Raw genomic sequence first — 16984 nt, 5'->3', positions numbered from 1 at the left:
TCTCGTAGTAATAGAAAACGTGTGTGTGCCTTTCCGCCGCTGTGCATTCTCCATTTCGCTTTACGTTCACGCATCACGACATTTGACCTTCGCGCGAAATCTCGCGGAAAATCGTTTTGAAAAATCCCGGGGCCCAGCTGGGCGTTTGCAGTTTTACGTTTCACGAATACTACTTCGAGCACGAAAGAAAGCGCTCTCGTGTAACATTCTCGATATTCGCTTATCCTCGAAGGGACTGCTGGGCTCCCTTCGAGAACGGTTGAATGGGGGGGCATAGAAGAGGTGTTCGTCGGCGACGAGTAGAGAGTAGTATAAAGATGTCGCGAAAGCAAGTACGCTCGGATCCACCTGGGAAATTTAAGAGAACATTCCATCGCGTAGTTATCACGAGGATATGTGTCGCCGGTGACGCGGTTACCGAAGTCTTTTCCTGACCCCATTCGGATGTTCCGCGAAAGTCGGAAGCTCGGCCATCGTTTCTAGAATTTATCGTGTTCAACGGCGCGCAGTCACTTACCGCTTACCACTTACTATCTGGCCGTGGATAAAAGCGAAAGCCTTTTTTCATGGTGGCAAGGTAGCGTACTCTTTGGTCTGGCTTGTATGGCGTTGCCCATAGAATTTAATGATTATGTCGTTATATTTCCGAGACATTGATTTGCAAATGCTAAATATGCTTTTCCACGTATAAAATTTTAATAATACTTTGCCCTGATGTTTTGATTGTTAAATAACATTACATAGTGCGCTTAATTTTAATTTTTTAAATTAGTGAAAGGAGAATTTTATTACAAATTATTTATAATAAACAAATTATAAATAATTGTTTACAAGTTATTCATAACAAATATGCAATGTGCAGTGAGTATTGTGTAGATTTCAATGAGACATATTGAAAATTAAAGTGTGTTACATAATTTTAGTATTACATTTACGTAAATTTGCGAGTATATTTTAATATAAGAAAAATTATTAATTTAGAGTAATATTTTATATCGTATATTTGTACTTAATTTTTCTTATCTTTTACGAACGATTTTTTAGAAAACTATTTTGTAACTATTTTAAACTTTACCTTTAAACTTTTATCTTTTCTATGTATCTACAAATATCTTTATTCTTGCTTGAATATTCCCATTAATATTTATAATAAGGTTTTAGAAAGAAAAATCGTAGCGATACTAGTATTTGAACATATCGCCACAATCCCTATTAAGCTGGCCCTCCTCCTCATTTTTTACGCGATTTTCTGTTAAACAGCTGGAGCAACAAAATTCAGACTAGAGCAACAAATTAGCAACGAAATATCACTAAATTTGTTATTAGGTCCGAACTTAATTTGCGATAGTGGGGGGTCCAGATTAATAGGGGAATCGCCACACGGTAAACATGAAGTAAAATTACAAAACAGTACGCAGTTATTTCTAGTGCATTTTCGATCGATTCTTTCTGGAAAGCAATTTTTTCTCGTCATAAAATCGTAGATGCAGCACGATATCTCCTTGACGCATTGTCGAAACACTCGTGGTATTTTGCGCGCACCTGTGTATAAATATTGTCGCCACGGTGCTGCAGAGAACGCGCGGACGTCGTCGAATTATAGGTTGAACAGGTGCAGGGCCACTTCGTCGTCGTTTCGACGAATGACGCGCCGTTGCGAACGTGTGGTCGCTTGAAAGCTCCGCGTCGTAGCTTCGTCGACGTCGACGTTTACGATCGGCGTGGTCACAGTCGTACGTTTTCCGTGAAACGATACAGAAACTAGGTACGTGCCGGGCTTTAGAGAAAAATCGACCATCTTTCGAAGGAAACCACTTGCTTTCTCGCTTAGATTTTTATTAGAAGGATAATGTATCGAAATTAATTTTTCGAAGAATAATTTTTTAGCGTAACTTCCCACTTTTATATTGCAGCGAGATTATGAAAATAATTTATACATTAATTTCATAACTTTATTGTTAAAATGGTAATTTTAACAATGCGCTATTTTAATGAGTGCAAACGACATTTTTCCATTCTGTTGACTTTTAATTGTGGAATTCAAATTATATTGAGTATTAATTTCACAATGAGAAGATTCTTATGACTGTTACATTTTTTATTTCGTTGCATGAACTCGTTAATCGACATCGAAACGAATAACATCGAAAGCCACGATAACATCAAAAAGATTGCAAGTGGAGCATTGCAGAGTAAATGATGAAGTGTTTGACATTGAGTACTAGCTTTTTAATTAGCTGGAAACGTAGTATTTAATATCAAACAACAATTTTTTTCATAATCGACGACTGCATTTAAATTAATTTGATCACTATGAATTGTCAGGGGAAAATTGTGAATTCAAATATCTGGCAATTATTAGCGGAATTTTGTAATAAAGCGTCCGGAACGCAGAAAATTTCGTTATTTAATTACACCACCCCCGTCGTGCTCCAGGAGCGAATTTAAGAACTTTGTAGGGCAGTTTTATGCGGAAATTACTATCAGACATTCCACAGTTTATATTGCGTAACTGCCGCTTTGAAGCAATTCCGCATTAATACGGCTTCACGTTTCTTCTTTTTTTTTCCTCTCCCCTGTCCTAGAATATCCGATCGTTTAATCAGTTTGCAAACCAATCATCATTAGGCGAATGTTATAATTTCGTATTTACACAATTCTGTGTGTTTGCGGATATCGGGGATTAATTTGCTACTTTCAATTATAGTTTTTACACTTCGGATTCGAAATTACTGTCGAGCCAGATTAAACGCAAATAATCACCGCTAGTAATTGGTAGACACGGTAAATGCTACGTAATTAATCGCGTGCCAAAAACGTGTTATCGACTCCGCGTTAAAAGTTAAATTGAATGTCGGGAGTGACGATGGTGGAACGATATACCTCGTTGCTGCTATAGCCGACAAACCGCTCTCGTTACGAGTGACTGTAATTTCTTAGTACCTCCGACCGCGCGCGCGTGTCCCGCGAATCGGCGAACTATAGCCAGCAGCGTTACACCGTTTGCGCATTAGGACGACGGGGGTAGCCGGAAGAAATGCAACATTTCAGCTAGACACGCGGCAGTCGCGTTCTCGCGCACAATTTGCCAAGAAGTTTCCCGTGTTTCAAACGACAAATGAAGGAACAAATCTAAAGAGGGAGATATATAATTGTATATAAATGTAGAATATTTTTTTTGCATGTCCGTCTTTCTTTAAAATGTGCATATTTAATTTAGTTTTTAATTTAGTTTTATTAAATTGTAGTTTTTCTTTTTTGTTAAGAGACTCGTAGACAGTTGCATACGAACGATTTTCATAAACACGTTTTTACGAGCGGTATGTTAATGGCCATTAATGCAGCGCTCGTACGATTATGCAACGCTTATAAGAGAGGTGCACGAACTTGTTTATGCATATGTACATATGTATAAACATCTCGTTAAGAAAATACCAAGTTTGAAGAAGACTATTTTAAAAGGACCTAAAGAAAACGCACGACGCGTGATCGATGACTTCTATGCATACGTTATTAACATGACAATGAGCGGCATCACTGCACGTGGGGGAGAAAGGGAGCGCTTCTCTTAAGTTCGCCTTGGTGTCCGTCGTGATTCATTGTTCCGTTGTTCCGCGGCTAGCAGTAGTACGTCTTCGCGTAAGTAATGCCCGCTTTTCCGGGAATCGTCTACCCGCGGGATCCTCTCGTTCCATGCGAACTAGAATCCGAGGAGGAAAATTAATTCTCAGTGCGCGGAAGTTGGCGGCGAAGCACCGCTTCCCTAGGCTTCTCTTCGTTAACGGACGGGCTGCTTTATTACGGAATTGCACCGGTAGAGAGAAAGAGGAAGAGAGAGAGAGAAATAGAGAGAAAGATAGAGGGAGAGAGAGAGAGAGAGAGAGAGAGAGAGAGAGAGAGAGAGAGAGGGGTATATAAAAACAACAGCATACTAACAACTCCGTGTCCTCCGTATAGACGTGCTTTCGTAGGACTTGTATTTGCCTTGCTTCCGCGTGCGGGCAAATAAGTCAGCACAGGATAATCGCGTTTTTTGCTTGGAAACTATACTCATTCTGCGGCGTACACTCGAGGGTGTAATTTAAATTTCTGACAATATGAAGTACGAACTTTGCGAGGCTCGTCGGAAACGTTGAGATTAGTACTTTCTTAATCCAGAAAATGTTTCGAAACTAACTTTTATATAGTCCCAAAGGAGGCGGGCTATTGAAATAAATAAATGGTACAACCATACATTAATAAATTTTTTCTCAGTACGTTATTTTTTTTTGTACTTGTAAAACATTTAAAAATTTTTATCGTAAAAGATAAAATTAACGTCGTTGTGGAAATATTTTAATAATTTACAATCGTGAATGTATATGTATCATATTTTAAAGCATAAAAATGGGAAAGAAATATTTTCTTTGGTAGCAAGTTTTATTTGCTGGAGGATATTTTCTTTAAATAAATTTTATCGTGCAATAACATAAAACTCGAAGTCTTATTTCTTAGTTGGTTCTGCAAGAGGTACCTACAGGATTTACAACGCGACGTTATAAGGGCTTGAAACTTCGACAGAAATCACGCTAGAAGCTCCTCGTACTCGTTACGCAACGACCAACGGCATTGGCTGGCTGACTAGTCCGCAACTTTTCTACTCGACAACTTCGTTCTACTTGTCGGACTCTTTTTACGCGCGCGTCTCGTATAGATGTGCCTTCGCACAAGTGCGTTATCCACTCGCGTGAGTCGCGCTCTTACTTAACGCTCTATAGTCTATACCTAATAATAATATCCATGTCCGCTTTCTATACGGTACATATACATTACGCGAGAGAGAAGAAAAATGCGGCGGTACTTTTCGAATTCTTGGCAGGACGGGCGCATTAAAAATAAAGTGAAGCGCTGAAAGTGACAGTTGAATCGACGGAATTCTCGATGTCTTCGCGCGCAATGACCTCAAAAACTTTTAGCATCGCCGTACCCGAGAATAGCCGCGATAACAAATTGCGCCCCGTCGAGATATATTTCGGTGCGCGGCGCTTTTCCGATTTCGCGTTCGTGAATACGCGACCGACTCGTAATTGGATAATAAATCATTCGACATTCGATCATCTTGTTTTGTATGTGTAGGCAGCGTGCCGCTAATTATGGCCCGTGGCCGAAAGTGGATTTCTCGTTCTTACGTCTCGCGACACGTCGATAATCGTTTCCCGAATCGATCAATCACGTTTAGCCTCGGGAAGTCTCGTCTCGAAGAACTTGATAGCTGGCAGTGCTCTTTTACGAGACGTTAATCAATGTCTGAATCGCCGTAGTGTTTGACGTCACTTCGCCATCATACGGCGATGTCTCCTTTTTTACTCTCTTTATCCTTTTGTATCGGACGTGTGTCAACGTAGCGTATCGGTAATATATTTAATTTATAAATCACTAAAGCGTAAATATTGAATCGCTCGTGAATCGCATAACTGCTTCACGTTTAAGATTGCAATCGATCGTGGAATAATTTCATAACTTTGGAAAGGTAAAATATCCATGACAGGAATGTATTTCGTCATTTTAGAATCGATCTTTCTTTATTAGAAATTCAGATGTAGAATTACTAAGTCGAGTTTTGAAAACTTCTTCCCGTATTCTGTTTCGAAACTTTACCATTTTTGTCTACGCGAATTATTTACATTTCGACTTTTATTTTTCGCAGATAAGCGCAGAAAAAACTGACGTCTGTTTTTTTTTCTTTCTCAGTGCTCTTTTTATCGCTCTTTCGCATTCTCCGACATCTCTTCTTCGTATTCCGTTCTTCCCGACGGCCGCCGAACTTCATCTCTCTTTACCCTGAAGAATTCTGTTCTTTTTTCTTCTTCCTGTTTTTACGCTCCGAAATACGCTGACGCCGCTGCATTGTCATGAATCATAACTTTAAATTAAAATCCAGCGAAACGTCTGTGACGAATGACGCGGAGCTGCTTAATTATGCGCTAAAGAGCGTTCGCGAAAACGGGGTAGGGCGGCCGAGAGAGAAGGGAGAAGGGAGAGTCACTTTTCATCATGTTGCTCCTCGCTGGCCTGCTTCTTGTTATCCGATGTCGACGATGTCGGACAACTCGCTGCTCTCGCGCGCGTCCATCTCTCCTTCCCTATTTTTAACACCCGCGGCGCGTGTCGAGAGATTGTCGGTGAATTATCGCGGACTCCGCATTCGTTTCCCTTCTGAGTCGAACGGCTATCGATCGGACATCAATCAACCTTTCACACTTCCGTTTGCCGAAGAGTTATTCTTTTTGTCAACACTTCAAAAAGTTTTTAATATACGTGACTCTTCCCTTATGATTTTCAAGACGCTGTTGATCGATTTGACGGAAAATATTTCTTCGGTTGTTCCCTTACAAAAGCGTGACTATGTTATGCAGTAATTGAAAAAGATTTTAGATATTTTTTTAAATTTCTAAATATTTTTATGTGGAGAAAATTTTATTACAAAATAAAATATTTTACAATTAAGCTTCATTGTAATTCTCCAAATATGAATGTTTGTTCCATTAATGTGGATTTAGATCTGATCAATATAACTAACAATTTTCCTTAGTGTATAAATAAACCTTAAATATAAATCTTAATTTTAAGCAAAAAATATAAAAAGTTTTATATAGAGATCAAAGGAGTTTCAAGTTTTATATGTCGAACGAACGCGCGTACGCGGATTACGTGAATCGAACGAAGTCGTACTTCCTTATCTGAACAACAATCTTGATCAGTCTTACGTCAATAAACTTGGGTTTTTACGATTTCGCGTTTGCGATCCGGCGAGCGATAAAAACGATGAGAGACGAGGTGGTACAGGGAGAAGTAGCAAAGAGAAACAGCGCAGAAGATACGGCGAGGTTTAAATGCGAGCGCGCAAAGAGAGAGACTCTAAGCTGTCTCCGACGTCTTCCCATAAATCGAAGAAGTCCGACTTTTCAGGTCGCGTACCGCCGAGCTTTCTCGAGCTTATTTAAATCATCCCTAAAGCCTCCTTAATATTGAAAAATGGTCGCCGGCAATAGTTCACTCTTCACGTCCTCGTTCCTTCCATTGGGAATGTCTGGCAGCGACTCGGAGCTCGTTGAATAAACGAACCAACGTTCGTTCATGCAATCGTAACTGTCGAGTTAGTAATAATAATGTAGTACTAATTTCTACATGCTTTGTACGCGTTGATATTTTTGACGAACTTAGTCGTTCATTAAAACCGACGATGAACGTAACGCACTAACAGCGCTTTTTATTCCGTGCGTTGAAGTGTTGTGCAATATTGAATGCTATAATGTTTGCTTTGTATAATCCGTTACCCGGAAAACGCGATTTCCGAATATTGGATATGCCACGAACGAGATTTGCGCGGCGTTACCCGATATTCATTTGCAGCAATCCGGAATGATTCGCATTTCACGAATGTGCGATTAATTCAGACTCCCCGTGTAGTTACGGACGTTGCGCCCGATAGATGATCTAAATTAATCATTGCCATTTTTTTTTGCACATCATCGCAATAAAATTAATCCTGCGAGCTAAATTTTATCGCGCATCGATATCGCATTATGGTATACCGTTTACGCTTTTATTAATGATGGAACTTCCGTTTAAAAAATTGGATTGCCGGACGCGGAAATTTTAGATTATCGAACGTCGCGAACTGTGCGGAGGGCCTGCGGATATGCCCTGCGTACGTCGGATATCCGATATACGGATATCTGCAAATTCGGAGCGTGGGTGAAAGGACGCGCCCCGCGCGCGCGTTTCTAACCATCTTCCGTTAGCCTAACTCGTGTATCGTGCCCATTTCCGTGCTCGATGCGCCGCGTTTCGGAGGATCTCTGAGGGATTTAGGTAGAACGTTAATAACATTCGCCTAACTTCGACCCTCCTGGCTGTCGAGCTAGAGCGTAATGAAGCTCCGACGACCTTTCGCGTTCGCGCTATATGTCGCTCGACATGCGTCGACGTGCTCTAGGATTTCTCATTCCGCTTCGTGACGTTGCATGACGCTGCATAATCGGCCCGTCCGCAGGATTGCAGATCGTTGTTAAATCGATTCTTTCAAACTACGTTGAAATTAAGGTGTTGACAATGTTGACCTGTATTTTACTTTAATTCTCGCGTTCGTAAGAAATACCTTAAATAAGCTTATCGAAAAATTTAGATATATCGGCGAATAGAATCTATTTGAAACTTGTGCCATCATTGCGAATTGCATTACGCAAATGTGACGAGTGACCGGTAATGAATTGAGTAGAAATTGTAAGAGATTATTATGTAATGCAACATCTCGTGTGTGTTTGCTTTCATATGTTTATTTTGCGATATTTTTTATCAGTATGTTTTGTATTATTGATCAATCAAATCTTTCTTCGTTTTTTAATAACATTAAATTATGCAATTTTAAAGTTGACACAATAGATTTAACTAAAGTGATCTTTTTATCACTCAGACATTATTTTGATAATTGATTTTCGTATAGGATTTCCTCGTCGCAAAGCTGCCTAGCGAAACAATGTGCATGCTTCGCCATATCATAAATCCAGCGGCAGAAAGTGGACGGCGATTTCGCGCGGGTCGCTCCGCCGTAAATTATGAGGCGGTCATAATACGGTTTTATGACTTTTCGCCGTTTCGTTTTAGCCGTCGAGTACGGCTCACGACTTTGTATTCCTCGGGCATCCCGGGACGACACCTTTACATCTTCGTCATGCCTTGGTTACTCTTCGTCCCGCCTCTGTTAGACAAACCGACAGTTAGATACGTCTTTTTGCCGCGCGTTTCGCAATGTTGGCGCGTAATGGCGTAGCGCGAGACTCGCCCGCGTTTGCTGTTTATTCATTATACGTGAGCTCTCTGCTCGTTAGAACAATATGTAAGTTGAGCTTTTATTCGAGATGGAATGACTCGGGGGAAATTTCTCGCTATGCTACGCTTTCGGTTTTTATTACCGTTTATTATATGACCGGTTGGTCTACGAAAGCCGTGTGTTTTACCGAAAGTAATTGAGAAAACATTACATACAAGTTAAATTAATGATTAATTATTTAAAGGCACATATTGCTCTTTTATACATTGAGTTATTGTCTAAATTTTTTTTGTCTAGAACATTTTTCTTTTATTTGGAATAAACTTATGAATGATAAAACTTTAATTACTTGATAAAACTTTGATAAAATACTAGGCTTTAATCAATTTATAAGATTTGCAATTCGTTTGTAATCTTTAACATTATATTACAATTTAATATAATTTTTTAAAATGTTCTCGATATTATTATTATAAAGAAAATTATCATTAAAAAAGACAGTAATGTGCTAAGGATTATCTTCATCACACAACAATTAATATTGGTGGGTATTGATGCGAACATATTTCTTCCTTCCTTTTTCACTTAGCTCCACGCTCTCTTTAGCCCGCGTTAGACATTAGAGCCCTCCGTTCCATTTCCGCCAGCACCAAGTCCAACCTTGCCCGACACGCAGGAACCGTCGGCTCCTTCGTTCATACGAAGTTTGACACGGAAATTTATTCGCGCTTAACCGATTTGGCAGCGGTTCAAGACGGATGCTCCACCCACCCGAGAAGTCTGCCGCTGTTTTACGATCAAAGTTCAGAACGACATTTGCACGTCGGCTCTTTCGTCGGTTCCGTAGCCGCCACCGCCATCGCCGCCCCCCTCTACTCCTCCATCCTTTGTATTATTTCTTCGTCTGCACCCCCTACGAGGCCGGTTTCACGGTTTCTCTCAACCGTCGTCGTCGCCATCGTCCTCGTTGCCGTCGTCCTCGTCGTCAACGTATCCCTCCCTTTCGTCCGACATGCCCGAATGACTCGCCGTCATTTCCTTTCCGGGGAATTTCCGTCTCGGTAATCCCGGGTCTCGCCATCCAGATCTATCAGGAGTGACCCGCGATGGCGGGCGAGAGACGGGTTATATCCGGATGGTAAAAATTCGCGAATGAATCCGAGCGAGCGCGTTTTGCTGTGGCGAGCTTCGTGAGATTGAAACGCCGGGGAGGCTAGCGAATGAAAGAAACTGAGACGTTCATAAAATGCGATACGCGGAGTGCAAAGAATGTTTAGCGCGTTGACCGACCGAGGAAAAATGCCGCGGAACCTTCGAGAGCCTCTGCTCCGACGAGAGAGCGTTTTGTTTGAAATATTTCATATCCGCTCCGATATCGCGTTTCCGCGTTACTTCGTGCAATTCGAGCTACGCTGTCGAACGAAATTTGAGATATTTTTGCGCCCGCATAAGAATTTATTTACATTTGTAACATACAGATGATACGTACTGAAATATTCCGACGGGGAGAGAGTGAGAGAGATGTATTTATATATAACGTTAATATTTTATTTTAATTTTCGGATATACTTTATATCTGCTTAAACGTGAAACTTGATTTTGATTAATTCATCGCGAAGCAATAACACGGAAAAAACAGCGTACATTTGATGAAATCCAGTTTCTAGCGGCGAGTGATTACAGAAAATTTCATAGCGAGTGGTGGAGTGCACTCGGCTTTTACATGCGTTTGGATTCCGCAGCGCGAATGATTTTCATATGAATGCTGTTCACTTTCCGCAATATTGCATTTCCGAAATTATTAACAATACGTTTCGCTTGCAATTTTGCATCGGGAAATTATTCGCTTCTGCGCTTCGAAAACGTGTTGTAAACGGCGACATTAAGAAAAAAAGAAATGTCTTTAAATTACTCTCCTTTCCATTTCTACGCCAATCTGAACGCGTTTTAACGCGCGGCAGTGATTTATACGAAATTTAGCTCGAGTGCAAGCAGCAGTAGGAGTAAATTATCGATCCTACCCATCCTCTAAACTATCTTTCTGTTTCTGTTACAGAGTGACAGCGGGCTAGTGGACACAGATCCAGGTCGAGTTAGCAGCATGACAGCCATTAACTCGGTGAGTCGACGTTAAATTAATACGCGACGATAAAAGCAATGTGCACGGTATCGCTTCGTTTAATAACTATTACATCAACTGGCCGCATCCGTTTTAAATTATGCAAACCGTACAATTTACCGAATAATTTGCGTTAATAGCCAGGAGACCGTTAATTGGTCAAACTGTGACCAAGGAAGCAAGAAATCTCTTTTGGCGCAAAGAAAACTTACTGCTAATTTAATTATCACTTTCGCTCCCTCTTTTACGCGTTACTCATCGCAACAAGTCGTCAATTATGATCGTACGAGATGTAGCATAAATCTGGCGCGAAAAGTTGTTGTTTGTAGAAAAGATATTCTCGATGCTCGCGTTGAAGTATCGATTCTGAAATAGTTTCACGCGCTCACACGTGACGAACCGTAGGGGAACACGGGAAAGAGCGATGGTATAATGCGCGCCTCGTTGTACAGCCGTTGTTCATCAAATATGTAGGCGACTGCTTGCCGTGTAGAAGAGACGCCTGCGGAGTCTTCCGTCCGCTAATAATCCCGTAATGCCACTCACGCGACCGTAGCTTTCCTAGGGGGAAAGAAGATAGCGGTTTGTACGGTCTGCGCGAATGTTTGCGCGGCGGGACGTTTCGGCTCGGCAAACAAGCAGGAAGCCGGAGGGTGCAGGCCTAGTATTTTATCGGCCCTAATACAGTTATCATCGAGTAATATTTGCTATTGTTATGATTAAGGAACGGGGAGATGCTGCTCATCCTTCGGCCAGAACGGCGCTCGTTAATCCTTTTACATTACCATCGTGTTTGTTGAATAGAATTTCCCGTACAGCTATAGCTTTATATATTACGTATATTCTACTATATATACATACGTGTACATTGGATTTAAATTAGTATAGCCTTGGCATGAATTTTACTGTAAAGAAGCTTTTTACATATGAGCTTATATATCTATATACTCGCAAATATGAAAATCTCGGGAATAATCCTTCAAAAAACTAAATAAAAAATTTTAGCTCCGAAATGTAGACGATGAAATGCAATATTCTTGGCATTCTCCGTTAAATTATTTCACTAACAAAGCTTCTAAAAGAAATTCGATACAACGAAAAATATCGAATATTAAAATCAGAATAATTAGAAAATTGTTAGAAATATTTATTTTGTTTATTTAGTAAATTACTCTCTATGGATGTAGATTCTTCAATAGATCATTTTTGGACAGCTCGTCTCATTCCTTCCTTACAATCCAATCCAATGATTTATATTCATATCGCATCGCGAGCGCAATGAATCAAACCTCTTTCCTCTAATCGAGCGCCGTTCATCCTGCTTCTGCCGGAGTTAGGCATGAGCTTTGCGACACCTGACGTGCGGATGCGTTGCATTATGAATCGTGGAAAATCACCGTTTGCATGATAACGACACGACGGCTCGGTGAAAGGTGAAACACGCGAGACGCGACGGTGGCTTCCCAGCGTTAGGAAGTGAGCCAGCGAGCGCGCGCCTTTCCCCCCGGGGGAATTGTACACGAATACGCCGACACACGGTGTATATTCATAGTTTTCGACCGTCCTCACGGAATTCGTGCACTTGTTCGACGAGGTGAGAACCGGATCGGCGGAATTCAGCCGGATGCTTCTTCCGCTTCCCTTTTCCCTCGTATACCTCGTCGCCCGTCGCGATCGATTTGGGAATACGGCCGCCGCGCGCGTGCATCGCGGCAGAATCCCGAGAATTCGTGCCGCGCGTCTTCTCAAGAGAGAACAACCCCTGGCTGGTTACGAACTTGTCTCTACGACCTGCTGCACCGTCGACGACAATGGTATATCGGTTATAGCAGCTCCCGAGTCCCCGCGGGAGTACGCGCGTTGATTACTCACGAAGATTATGTTGCGAATTTGCATTCTTCCATAAATGTCCGTCGCGTGAGTGCCAAAGAACACGAACCGTTTGACGACAAATGTCAAGGTGATGAAAATGATATCGTGGTAAATAATACACGAGAGCAGAAGTTGCTAACGTTTCGAAATTTTATAGAATTTTTATGTGTTAGTATGGCAATTTGAAAAACTTTTTTAAACTCAGCAAATCATTGATAGTTATCCATCAATAAATGATATCCAAGTAGTCGTAAAGTTTGGTAATTATTCCATTATAAAAATACGCAAATTATTCAGCAAATTTATACGGTTTGCGTAATTTAAAACGGATGCGGCCAGTTGATATTGTAATATCGAGTTATTAAGCGCATTGCTTTTCGCGCATTTGTGTTTCGCAACGGGATGAGGAAATTCTGGGCGAGTGAGTGGCTCGACGAAAGGAAAGTTTTTCTCATTTTTCCAGAATCGAATTACTACTCCACCTCGTGTTATAAAGCAGGTTGCCTTATGATAGTGTGCAAACAGCTAGAAATAAAGCAACGTTTGCAACGCTCGTTCGATTAGGAGATGCGAAATCTGATACGCGCGCTCGTATTACGATGTTGTCTGAGTATATCCGTAGTATTACGCGAGCGTAATTGAGAGGAGTATCCGATCTGGGTTTGAATATTTAAGTAATATGCGTGCTAATCAAGAGCAAGTTGACGCGAGGCAAGTGCTAATGATGATTAGCAATTAAACATTTTCGGTAGTGTTCTTCGCAATCGCTTATAGTTTGCAATAAAAAAATCTTAATGAATTAAAATAACATTAATCATAAAGACATATAACGCAGTAATATATAAGAAGGAAAGATACGAAGAATGTGAGAAAAATAATGAAAGAGTTGCAGTTGATAATAATTTATTAGATAAAATAGTTTTTCGGGTCATAGTGTTTGAACGAATTTGCATAAAGTGTATACGGTGTACATTTATAAAAATGTCCTTTTTTAAAATTATAATTACTTTGTTGTTTTTACTCTGAAGAGATCTTGCAACCCGTACAACGTCGATGCAAAAGTGGCAGAGATCGATAGAAACGTAATGGTGCATTTTTATTCCGCGTTGCTCCTTTTTGCGCGCTACCTCTTCGCCTTTCTCTGTGCTGTATTATTCAAACTTTACATACGTTTGAGAAACAAGAATATTCGACGAGGCGGGATCGCGTTGATGCTTAAAAAACGCTCGTCTCGGGAGCTCGTTATTCCCTTCGGTATCAAAGTCGACGGGTATTTGCAATTGAAATTTTCGCGGTTCCATAAGTCTACCGCGAACAAATTCGAACTTCACCGTGTGGTCTACGCGAAGAGATGATTCCGCAATTACGTCATTTTTCTCTAACATCGTGCATTATTATAAAAAAAGTCATAATCTGTCTGATATTTATTAATAAAAACGAAGTAATAAGAATGTACATGTTACGTATATCATAAAAAATATATTACACATTCGTTTTATTAAATTTTATTTTGAAGAATTATAAAAAATATTAATATTACAGAAAAAATTTTTAGGAAAATTTTAATTTTTTTTGTGTAATATCATCTCGAACTACAGACTAATCGGACTAATTGTTTTTCTGCGAGTCACTCGCCAAATATGTATACAAGCCGACCTTTCCCGAGCAGCAGTCCCGCGGAAAATGACGCTCTCGAATCCGGTGACCCGGCGACCGGAGCACAGACGAAAGTCGGGTCTAAAGGACGCCGAGGAGGAAACCAGTTTAAATAAAGACCACGCATGTGGGTCAGCCGGCGTGGCGGTTGCGGCGTGCGTGTGCGTTACGCAAGCAGCGTCGCGCATCAGCGGCGACGTCGTTGGTCGAGCTTTTGCTAGCCGGTGCAGGAGACGCGCGCTGTGTGCATAATGTGCATCAGCTGAATCGCTGTACGTTACCCCCTGAAAAGCATCCGAGCGTACATCACCGCAGGCGTAGAATAAAGGTATATCTATGTCAGCTTGTAACAAGCTATCCTTTAGTTGGCCGACATACATGGATGGAGTAGCAAGAAATAACTAATTACGGAATTACGAGAAATTATCCTATAATTGCGGAGACGTATGCCGGAATGGTTTTCGCGCGGATGATGTATCTCATTCGTTTTCGGCTTCCGTCGGGTTCATCTTGTTCTCATACATCCTTGGCTTAACGTCACGTACGACACTATTTGTTTGATCCTAACGAGAAAGTTAAAAGTCTAAACTTCAAAGCTAGAAAAATGCAGAAGAATCGTGTAAAATTTAGCAATATAACGATAATTTTGATCGGTAATGGAAATAAGTTCATAGTAGAGGTCATTTTCTCTTGTCGTATTTAATTTTATGAATATTAACTTATCGAAGCTTATTTTTTACATAAAGTTTTTCTTTTTACATTTTGCGATACACAAGATTATAGATTATACAGTACCGATCGATATTCTAACTTTTAAATTGATATGACTTTCAAATTAGGTAAAGGCCGTAGATAGTGCCTTCCGAGGATTAAGTTCTCCTTACGCGGGCGAATACGGGCTAAGCTTTTAGGAACGTTGCACGATGTATGTATTTGTAAATAGCCATACGTAGGGCCGTTTATAAATCCGGCGCATCTGCATACATCGTGCTGAACTTTACGCGGGGTTGGACCGAAACTGACTGTTGGAATGGGATTCGGGACCACTTCAAACGAAGCGCCACACGGAAATCTGCCCGCGAGCCTCGCGAGCACACACGGGTCTTCCGGCGCAGCTCTCTCTTTTGTGATACACGAGAAGTCAGATGTCGGTTCGTCGGAGTAGGAGAAAAGCTTCTCCGCCGCGGGGAGTTATATTATATTCAGAGTGCACTCCCGGAGACGTTGCATTTTCCGAGGTTATTCTGAATTTGCGTCGTGAAAGTCGCACAGGGGAAAGAGGGAAAGAACGCATTTTGCGAGCTTCGATCGATGCTGAAATTCGAAGTGCACACAATACGAACGTATAGCAACAATAAATTCGCGCAGTTTGTATAAAAATTACACTTTATATGCACTTAATTAGAGAAAGGCCGCCGCTAAATCTTTTCAAGAAAACGAAAAGATTTACTGAATTTTCAGTGCGAACTTTTACGATGGCCAGATAAATAATTGTGCGCTTTGCTTTTTGTCGTGTACAATACGTTATGCCGTTATTGCGTGAAAACGCGTATGATTAATATACGACGAAGAAACTCGATCAGGCCGCAGGCTTCGTCCGCTTCGTTCCGTTAAATATCCATTTCCGCGGACGAAAATCACCGTATATTTTTTGAAATGACGTAACGAAAAGTGACGTGACGCGACACTGTTTGACATACCATATCGCTCTTGTCGATCTCTTTTTTTTCAAACGCGTTTCACGAATCGACTTTGCGCCTTCAAGGCGGCTTAAAAAAAATACAATTAATATTTTCTTTTAACACAATGTTTAAACATGATCTTCATAAGTCGCCATATGGCATTGTTCTCAAACGCATTAAATAGCTTAGTTAAAAAAAAAAATAGTTTAGTTTCTATATTAAAATAGTAAATATCTATTTTATTTCTATATTATTTTTGAACATTAATATTAAAAATTAGATTAAATTCATTGAAGATTGGAATATATATTATACATATATATTATAGCATTAAAAAAAAAAACTAAATACATTGTAAATTAAATACTTCCATTTTATTTTTCGTTTATTTTTTGATACGGAATAGCCGTGGTGATTTAAGAAGGGACAACCACGATATCTCTCGGTTTCTAAAATTGCGAAAACAATTGCTCGAGCTTCGAAGAAAAATCCGATGTATTGGACTTGTAAATTATTCGGGGATAGCGCGAGACAACGACATCGTAAATGGTTGGTTCTGTGTACGTGGACAACAAGGCAGTTAGATAGATCGCCGTCGATTCTACCTCCCGCGCACGTGAAATCGACCACCGGCGGTCTCGGGGGACGGACCCAGGTGCAAGATCCATTCGGGAGAGGGCGAATCTCCCCCCGCCTCTATATTATCCTGTACGTCGAACTCCGCGGGAGGAGCCAGGAGGCGAAGTGAACTCCGCGAAGTGAACTGCACCGCCGACATCGCTTCTTGCAGAGAGAGAGAGAGAGAGAGAGAGAGAGAGAGAGAGAGAGAGAGGGGGAGGGGGA

General features: G+C 40.8%; 1 protein-coding gene across 1 annotated transcript in view; it reads left to right on the top strand.

The window, feature by feature from the left end:
* Positions 1–16984, top strand: part of LOC105453446 (zinc finger protein 541-like) — a 235793-nt gene that overhangs the window by 66981 nt on the left and 151828 nt on the right. The window contains exon 2 of the mRNA XM_011695408.1: positions 10869–10931. Within this exon, the coding sequence (XP_011693710.1) occupies positions 10869–10931 (63 nt within the window). The remainder of the gene's footprint in view (positions 1–10868; positions 10932–16984) is intronic.

The sequence above is a fragment of the Wasmannia auropunctata genome, unplaced genomic scaffold (assembly GCF_000956235.1).
Source record: "Wasmannia auropunctata unplaced genomic scaffold, wasmannia.A_1.0 LD335999.1, whole genome shotgun sequence".
Classification (NCBI taxonomy): Eukaryota; Metazoa; Arthropoda; class Insecta; order Hymenoptera; family Formicidae; genus Wasmannia; species Wasmannia auropunctata.
Note: the sequence above shows the minus strand (reverse complement) of the source record. Positions and strands in the feature narration are given on the sequence as shown.